Source organism: Sarcophilus harrisii, chromosome 3 (assembly GCF_902635505.1).
Source record: "Sarcophilus harrisii chromosome 3, mSarHar1.11, whole genome shotgun sequence".
NCBI lineage: Eukaryota > Metazoa > Chordata > Mammalia > Dasyuromorphia > Dasyuridae > Sarcophilus > Sarcophilus harrisii.
In genome coordinates this window covers 80980029-80990034 of record NC_045428.1, presented here as the reverse complement: position 1 = coordinate 80990034, position 10006 = coordinate 80980029, and the positions used below count along the sequence as shown (strand labels likewise).

At 39.0% G+C, this 10006-nt stretch overlaps 1 protein-coding gene across 2 annotated transcripts in view; it reads right to left on the bottom strand.

Annotated features, from left to right (window-relative positions):
* Positions 1-209: 209 nt before the first annotated feature.
* The window catches only part of ICA1L (islet cell autoantigen 1 like), a 68692-nt gene continuing 58895 nt past the window's right edge, over positions 210-10006 (bottom strand). The window contains exons 11-13 of one of the 2 annotated variants that reach the window (XM_031958310.1): positions 6415-6672; positions 4985-5038; positions 210-3068 (exon numbers count right to left, since the gene is read on the bottom strand). In XM_031958310.1, the coding sequence (XP_031814170.1) occupies positions 2950-3068; positions 4985-5038; positions 6415-6672 (431 nt within the window). In that variant the 3' untranslated portion in view covers positions 210-2949. Of the gene's footprint in view, positions 3069-4984; positions 5084-6414; positions 6673-10006 lie in introns of both variants that reach the window. The other variant, XM_031958308.1, reaches the window with a different exon arrangement.

Sequence of the window (10006 nt, the reverse complement as noted above, 5' to 3'; positions counted from 1 at the left end):
TGCTGAGAAAGTTCTGGCTTTGCATATTTCTGCTTCAAGTCTTTTTCCAAATCTGACCTTTTGGGTACACTGAGAACACATTGTTTTTGATTATCCAGTATTTTTAGGTTCAGAAATAAGTGATTTTTTTAATCATCATTTATTATTTATAATGAAACAAAAGTTTCCCAGTTTGAATCTTGAAAAGAATCAATCTCACAAGAGTAATATCAATTGCCCCATTTTATTTTCATTGTCATTGGATAACTACATGAATAGAGTAAATTTAGCTCTTAGTGAAAATCCTGATAACTGACAATCCATCAAGATTTTAATTTCTAGACAGTGGGATGACACCACTTCTGCAGTGTTTGAAGACGAAAGTATCCGTAGCACCCTCCAGACTCGCTTTGTAAAGCTGAACTAAATGATCTATCGCTGATTGACAAAATGTGACTTCTAATGCAAACACTTGTTTTGAATGTGCAGCTATAATTGCAGTTCCCAATATTTCATAACTATAAAATTTTACAAATTAAAGATTTCAAAAAGTACAAAGTTACATTAATCTTGATCTTAACATATACCTAACCCACCTTATTGGATTTGGATGTGGTCTCTATAGATAACAGATAAAGTTCACTTCTGAAGCCATTCATTAGATTTGTATAATATAAATCCATTCTTCTCTGGTATAAAAACATGGAGGAAGAGATTTGCTACCTTCTTCTCCCCCTTCTCCTGCCCCAAACTATCAGTATAAAAATGGTAAGGGGTTATTTTTTTTTTTCCCTTAAGAATATTCTTCCCATACTCCGAAAGCTTAATGGTAGTTTATTACCTTTTAGCGAATTGGTTGATGTAAAATAAGAGGAAAAAGAGTTTTACTAAACTCTCTTTTTAGTCTCCTTGACTTCATTTTGATATATTGATTTGTTAGCTTATTTGTAGAATACTCAGTTGTCAGATCTGAAGGGCTGGTTAGCCTTCAAGCTCTTTGTCTTGGACTCGGCCAGAGTGAAAGATTCTCTACCTTAATTGCAGAAGGAAAGTTTTCAAAGAATTTCAGGCAGTGCTTTTAAAATGAGACCTTTATGCCCTACATGCTTTTTCATGCCTTCTTAAAGGACTTGCTTTGATTACTGAGTGAAGCAGCCAAGCCCAATTCAGAGGTTACATGGACATTTTTTCATGGGTGTGTGGAGAGGAAGAATATGTCTTAAGAAAGAAAGAAAAGCAGCTCTATCTGACGTTTCACACCCTTCTTAAAGTCTGTCGGATCAAAGCAGCCATTATTTTGAGCACCTACAGTTCAATAGTTTGAGAGCACCAAAATATTAGCAGTATGGTTTCCTGACACCCTTGTTTGTTTCACTGGAATAAAGCAACATCTGGATATTCCACAACGAGTGTTAGTGAGTACAAAGCCATGAAAGGAAAAGTGTTACTTTTGTTAGAACAAAAGCAACACTTTTCTTTTGGGGAAATAGGGATAACTGAATGAAGAGCCACATGAATGTGAGTTAGTTCTTGGAAGTATTTTTTAATGAAAACCTCTGCTACTGTGTTTTTTCCACCTAATTTTTTAATCCTCCCCAAAAGCATATCCAACACCTAACTGAGTTGTTTATTCTCTGGAAATGACTAGCTTTCCTTTCCCCCTGCCTTGTTTTCTAAGCAGGACAAGTTACATGCTGTGGCTTAAGTGAAGGCTTTGATTTCCAGAAATGCTCTGTGTCCATAGGCACACAGGGAAGCAACAGTGAACATATACGGTGATCAGTTAGCAGAGGAGCATACTGGGGATCAAAGATGCTACCAGTAAAAAGAACAAAAGCAGGTCCTGATACTAAGAAAGAAGCCATACTGCACACGTCACACTGCTCATCAGCTCTTCCCAACACAAACTGAGGCTACTGTACCTTTACCTAGTAGTTGAAAGATTTTGCCTCAAAGCTTGATTCAACTGTAACAAATTGCCATGGGAACTATAGGCCTAAAATCGTCCCCACCAGCAAAATCAAGCCGTTCCCCCAATGAAGTCTGTGTTCTGTTTTTCTGCTCTCAGGGCCTGAAGCCACTGCAAAAGATGGGGGGAAAGTACATGCAAAAATCTTAAAGGAGCCTGCTCTTCACTAATAGGACCTAAATCGAATACAGGTGAAAGCATCTAAAGTGCGCCTCTAGAAGACACAACTGTGGGCTTGCTTAGGCATTTTTATATGTTTTTTCCCCTTTTGGAGTGCATGTACAAAACAGGTCCCACTACCATGACTACTCCATATAAGTATGTGAGATAGGAAGAATTTCCAGATACTTAGATGGGATAAACTAACCTACTTTAACCATATTCTTAGTTGAGTAGAATAAAGGTTCTCCTGCTTTTCAAAGAATAAAAAATAAAGCAACAAGCAAACCTGACTCCAGTGGGCAAAAAGGCACTCCTTTTCTATGGAATCCTTTCAGACCGAGTCAAGTTTTTAATCTAGTTTTAAACTAACAAAATCCATATAGTTCCAGTAACACTTTTAACATAGAACTCGAGGCCCCTGCTCCTCAAAGACAAGCCCTCACACCCACCTGCCGGCTGCAGCGCTCGCTCCCTGCAGCCACAGAACCCGCACCAGATAATGGCTGGGTTCCCGAAAGGCTCCCACCCGTCACGTGGCCCGAGCCAGGCTGTTTCCATGGAAATGGGCATCTATCCGTAGGGAATATCTCTCGGGCTTGGAAGGGCTGGGGATGCTTTCCACATATTCCTGGGAAACATGGACAGAGCCGAGCAAGGTGCTCGCTTGGTGCTTTACCAGACGCCATCTATCAAGTGTCTGACTCTTACACACCAGGCCTGTGTCTGAATTGCAGTTTGAGCTCCTTCCCACAAAGGCAATATGTTACAGAGTTTGATACCTCAAGGCCATCGATGGGACGTTATAATTATCTACTCAATCGTCTACTTAGTAATTCCAGTCAAGCATTAAGGAGTTCGTCATCCGAGTGTCCGATGGCATCTGGATTCGAAAGGGGATCCAGGTCTGCAAACAGGTTAAACCAGGCGGACATATCTTGGTTATTCCCACCTTCCGGAGCTGTGAGCAAAAAAGGAAAGAAGAGTGACGTTAAAGACGAACGGTTTACTATCTTCGTATAATCTTATTTTGATAGAGCTTTAGAACAAATACTTTAAAGAAATTTATACATGAGAGATTATTAATTATATCGGTGATCAAATATATATATTTTTGAGTTTTCTTTTTCGTCATTTTAAAACAACAGAGTGTAGAGTAGAGTTTCTCATTTTCAAACCTCTCACAGCAGAATATAATTGTCAATTTTAGTCCAAAAGAATTGTGTCTCAAAAGATTTTTCACACCGGCCTGCTGAGTGGTCTGGCAGAGATTCAGCACAGCTTTCTGTGCACGTAGGACGGACGGGTGGGAGAGTGAGGATACACTAGGAGGTGAGGAAAGAGTCCAGACCTCGGGGACAGTGAGATCACCGGTCCCTCGCGCAGACCTGGGGAGCGGCTGGAGGTGAGGAAGGACGCCACAAATTTGGTGGCTTTTCAGAGAGGAAGACAGGGAAGGGCTTGTTTTTAAATTTCAGAACCAAAACAACAATCTGGGGGTAAAAAATAAAGGAGACAGTTGGACGGCAAGGTAGAACAGGTCCTGGGCTTAAAAAACAATCTTTCTCTAACCCCTACTACTTTAGGGGAGAGGAAGGGAGGAAGGTGACCTGTGGGCAAAAGGGTCTGAGGACCAACAAGGGTTCCCAGGACTTGTGAAAACTGTGAGGGGCAGGAGGGACCCCCTCCAGGGCCCATCTGAGATTCTTCAGAAGGGAGGCAACTTGGGCTAGGGGAGAGTGGATGGAGGATAGCACTACTGCATCGGGGTTGGGGGTAAAGGGAGAGACACTAAAAATACTTAAAAAAAAAAAAAAAAAAACTGGGTTGTTTCATTTGTGCCAAGAAGCCTGGGGTTGGGGTGGAGGGGTAGTAGAGGGACAAGCATACAGACAAATCTAAAAATCAGCTAGAGACACTTTGTATTTCATAGAAGGCCTCTAGGTTATACTTAAATAACTGCTGGAAACCATAAGAAATTGCAAAAGTGGGTATAAAAATCAAATCGAAATGAGACAAAAATCCAAAGTTTCTCTTGGGAGGTGGCAATTACCTACGTAGGTTTGTGTTTGCATGATACCACATTGCAAAGATGCTTGGGTAAAATTCAAGATTAAGGCTAATATCTATACCTGAATAAATGGCAATAATATATTTATAAATGGGTTTTTAACAAAGACAACTTATTTACAGAAAATCAGGAAAATGTTTAAGATATATAAAAGGCAAGACATAAAATGTCTCCTTGGAGGACTTAGTTATGTCTTTGAACATTTAGTTACAAGTCAATGTCAACTCTAAACCTATTTAAAATTCTAAAACTGTTTTGTTTTATTGGTCCATACCTCTTTTTATTGGAGCAACGTGTCTTTGACTGGAGGTTGACGGATTAATATGGACCATAAAAGTGGGTGTACCTTCAGAGACAAATACACCTTATCTACACCACTCTGTATTTTTATGAAACATAAACTTGTCAAGTTGGCTGTAGTCCCCTACAGCAGTTAGAAAATCACTATTCTGATATTTTTTGAAGCCCTACAATCTTGAAACGTCAACAATTTTGAGGTTTTATACAATTTGAATAGTACTCAAAATTTAGCAGCTGTCCTATTTATGGGCAAAATGTTGGGTGTCGGTCACTAACCTGATTTTTAGTGGCTGAGATACAAGCCAGTGAGTGAGAGAAGGGAGCTCATCTCCTCAATTTAAATATTTACTATGACCACCAATATGTACAGCTTTCCCTCCCCAACAATCTCCCTTTTATTCAGCAAAGCATTCTATTAATTATGTAGAAAACACTAAGCCACTGGTACTTCTGAAAAATATTTGAGTTCCATTCATTCTTTTTTGTGAAAATAGAAGACAACTTACATATTGATGATTTCTTTGGTTTACTCTGCGAAGGCACAGGCTGGTTATCAGAATCTGTGTGTGAAAGAGAAAATACTGATTCCCTCTGAGAGGTCCAGCCTTAAAAAAAAATTAATGAATTGTGAGACACACACAAAAATAACGTCATCAAAAAAGGAAACAAGATTTGAAATCTCCTAAGACTTTTTCCCAAAAAGTAAAATATTTCAGTCGGGCAGCTAGGTGGTGTGGTAGACAGAGAGCTGGGCCTAGAGTCAGGATGACTCATCTTCCTAAGTTCAAATCCAGCCTCTGGCATTTACTAGCTGTGTGACCCTGGGCCACTCACTTTAACCCTGTTTGCCTTAGTTTCTATCAAATCATCAAATCATCTATCAAATGGCCAGAGAAGGAAATGGCAAATCACTCTAGTATCTTTGCCAAGAAAGCCCCACATGGGGCTATGAAGAGTCTGACATGATTGAACTGGATGGACAAAACCAGGATGTTTCTCCAGTCCACAATGTATGAACTTCTGTTTAATGCATATTAATATATATTATATATGTACATAATGCAGATAATGTATAAGCTCTTCCAGCTCTGCCAGTTTGATGTACATGACTGTGTGAATCTTGATTTTCACATCTATAAAATAAGGTTATCTTGGCAAAGCCGAGAGAAGACAAATAATAATAATCTGTATTAAGAAGCAACTTTAACTGGCAATAACCTTTCTAAATTCAGCTTAATGCAGTAGCACCAGGCAGTAAATCACTCTTCCCAGGACAGTATTGTAGAAAGAGTCCTGACCTTGGCCAGCGATTAATGGGTTTGGAGTCCTAATTCTGCACTTGCAGGTGGTCTTGGGAAAGGCATTTGTCTTGTCTGGATTTGAGGTTTGACTGCACATTTTCTAAGGTATCCTGAACCTCTAAACCCTGCACTGTTTGAAATTTCCCAATTTTAGAGTTTCTATTTTATTATTGTGACTATTTATGAAGCGACTGCTTCAAAAACTCCATTTTAAAATCAATTTATAAAGTCTGGATTGCCTGTTGTCCAAAAGTTCAAGTTTTTCAGGACAGCTCCTGTGACAGTGATATGGATTATAATTGAGATCATTTGTAAGTAAGGGGCTACCTAGACTTAGAATAACAATGAAGCTGAGTATTGGGGTTTTCTGTGATGACTAGGATGAAATGGGGGAAAGGAAATGATTTCAAGGGTGAACATTTTATACACAAATTGATTGCTATATACAGCAATATGAGTTTTACAGTGTTAATTCTTAATAAACTTGAAAGGTCTTCATATTGACTCGCAGTTTTGCTTGTAGAAACCAAAAAAAATACACACATATACAAATATAAAGAAAATACATACAGATATATGTATATATATATACACATACATACGTACATATAACAAAATATATCTGAAACACTTACTACTGAAGTTTCCAGCAGCATGGAGGCCCAAGTCAAAGAGTTGTGAAGGGAGGAATCCCGATGACTTAGCGAGAGACTCTGCTCCTGCAGCACAATTCTGGGCAGGGACACTGGTGTTGGGGCTCCCACAGACATTTTGACATTCTTGGTTAAATTCTCCAGTACTTGAGGAGCTGGGACTCAGTAGGTTGTTCAAAAATGAGAATTCCTTCTCAAAATCCTCTCCTTCTAGGGAATCTACAAGAAGATCTTTTGCAACTGTTTTGGGGGAAAAAATTTAAAAAGAAAAAGTAAAATATACAGAGCAAAAACAATTAGAAAACAATGTCATCATTGTCAAATTCTTTACCAATAAGCTGCTGTAGTTCATGTGAAATATATGCTTTACATAGCACATTTTGGTAAATTATTAAATATTATCATGATAACAAGAATACTTTAAAGTGACCTGCTTAGTTTGCTGAATATATATGAAACTAAGTACAAACAGGAAAATAGGAAAATTGCTTAATAGGGGATCAACACATTTAGCTGCCTGCATTCGTTCCTATTCAGGGTCACATGTCCTCGTGTTATTTGACTATTCACATTTGGTACAAAGGATTTTTCAAAAAACTTTTTCAGTGGGGCGAAGCTGAGAGGGGAAGAAGGTAGATTTTCATCAATAAAAAATAAAATTATGCTTAAAAAGGTTGCATGCAGCTAAGAATAAATGAGAAATAATTAGAGAAAACCTTTGTAATAAGTTTCTATGATGAAAGTTTCTTTTTTATAAGCATAAGATTCATTCCTCAACTGACAAAAGGTCAGAACATATAAACAGTTTTCTTTTTCTCCATAGTATGTTATTTTTCCAATTACATGTAAAGATAGTCTTCAACATTATTTTTTTGTAATATTATGAACTCCACGTTTTTTCTCCCTCCCTTACCTCCCCTCTCTCCAAGACAGCAAGCAAGCTGATGTTATACATATGCAACCCACAGGCAGTTTTCTAAAAAAAGAAATTCAAGCTCTCCATAGCCATAGAAAAAAGTTCCAAATCACTAATAATTAGAAAAATGAAAATTAAAACAAATCTCAGTTTCTACCTCATACCTGCCAGATTGGCAAACTTAATAAAAAGAAGAAGAATGACCACAGCTGGAAGGGCTGTGGGAAACAGGCACAATAATGCACTGCTGGTAGCCCTGTGGGCTGGACCAGCCATTTAGTAAAGCAATTGGAATTATTCCCCCAAAGTTACTTAATTGAATATGTTCTTTGGGATTAAATAGAAAAAGGACCCATATCCAAAAAAACATTTACAGTAATTCATTTTGTGGTGGTAAAGAATTGGAAATTGAAAGGGTGTCCACTGACACAGTAAGGACTGAACAATTGTCGTGTCGCAGGAGGTGAAAAAGAGAGAGCTTCAGAGAGCCCGAGAAGACTGATAACCACTGACTGAGAGGTGAGCAGAACCAATTGAGCAACTGATAGAATAGTAACGTTAGAAATTCAAAATTCTGATTAACGCAAGGGCCAACACCAGCACCAGAAAGTCAAAGAAGAACGTTATCACCTCTTGAGAATGATGGAGAAAAGACAGAATGATATAAAACATATTTGCACGATCAACGTAAATTCATTCCCTATTTTGACTCTTCACATTTTTTTTATTTTTGTTTGTTTGTTTGTTTTTGTTTCTTTCAATTGGGAAAGAAAATAAATGCTTGAGGCAGAGAGGTGGTGCAGTGGGTAGAGCAGCAGCTCTTGAACTCAGGTTCAAATCTAGCCCCAGATACTCAATACTGCCTTAGCTGTCTGACCCTGGACAAGTCACAACCTCAATTGGATCGGGGGAAAAAAAGAAAGAAAGAAAACAAATGCTTATAAGTCATAGTACATCTCTGAGAGCGCCGTTTAGAGTATTGAAGTTTAGAGCATTGAAGACAGAAGCCTGACAGGGGTTAAGTTGAGGAAATCAAAGTAGTGAGCATAAACTATTCTTTCAAAAGCTTCCACAGTAAAAGCAAGTAAATAGAGAAGCTGGGGTTTGATCTTTTAAAACTATATTTGGTAGACTGATATATGTTTCTAGGAAGAGAAGGAATAGTCAGTAGAGAGGGAGAGAGACGCCAGAAGGAGTAATTCTACCCCATCCTGCGTGCTCCAGTCCCTCCCTGGAATCCACGTTCTATGCCTTGTCAAATTCCAGCTTTAAATCAGTCCGCCCCTTTGTTCCCACCTTAGTTCATACTCATGCTGTGGGACAGAGCCGGAAGAAATCACAGAACCATGTGGACTGGGACCACTCCAGATTTATGTTGTCAGATCTCAACTGGGCCCCTCCTGAAGCAAAGTGGACTTTACACCTCCCGCTGACCGACCTTGCCCTTCTCAGCAGTTTTTTCAAACCTTTTAACAATTGCTCGGCCTTCCTGGGGTTCTCTCAGCCCACCCTCTCAGTGCAGGACCCCACCTCCTTCACCGAAGAAGGCTCCCTCTTCATCCTCCTCATCCCATGTCACCCATGTCTATTTCCTCCTACACCCTTGCCTAACACGAACAGGGGCCTTCTTCATGCCAAGCAAATTGTACTCAATAAATTCTAATAATGCTTGATAAGTGCTCACTTTCCTCCCTCCCTCTCTCTTTCCTTCCTTGATTCTTCAAGAGCAAGGTCAAGTCCACTAAATCAAGTCCACTAAACATGAGAATATCTCAAGGCTCTTTCTTGAGTCTTTTTTTATTCCTCTATATTATTTTACTTGGTTATATGATGAGCTTTCCTGTTTTCAGATATCAACTCATTGCAGATGATTCCCAAATCTATAAATCTAGCCATGGCCTCTCTCCTGAGCTACAATCTCTCGTTTCAACAGTCATTTGGCTATCTCAAACTGAACATGTCAAAACCAGAGCTCGTTATCTTTTCCTCTAAACCCTCTCTTCTTCAGAACTTTTTTCCAGTTGTTTTTTTAAAAATATTTTTATTTTCTCTAGTTCCATGTAAAACATTTGTTTTAAAATTTTGTTTTTTGTTTTTAAAACTTTTGAATTCAATATTCTCTCCCTTTCTTCCCACCTCCATTAAGAAGACCCTTGAGAAGTTATGCAAAACATTTCCATAAAAGTCATTTGCAAAAGAAAATGTAGATTCCCCCTCAAAAAAATTCTCAAGAAAAATAAACTTTTTAAAAAGTATGCATCAATCTATATTCAGACACAATTAGTTTTTGTTCTGGGATGGATAGCATTTTTCATTCTAAGTCCTTCAGAGTAGCTGTGGATCACTGTCTTGCACCATTATCCTCCCAATAACCTGTGTCATTCTCAACTCCACTTGTAGCCCACCCACAAGGACCAGACTGTTGCTAAGTCTTGTTCTATCCTGTGCTTCATGACATCCATCGTGTAGGTGCCCTTCTCTCTCACACCAGTGATTCCATGACCCAGGCCCAGCTCGCCTCGCACTTGGACTACTTCATGGGTTCCCTGCAAAATTTTATTCTCCAAAGCATCCTCAGCTGCCGAAGTGACCTTTCTGAGGCACGGGCCTGACTGTTCATGTCACCACCCTCCTTATTCCATAAACTCCAGTGGCTTC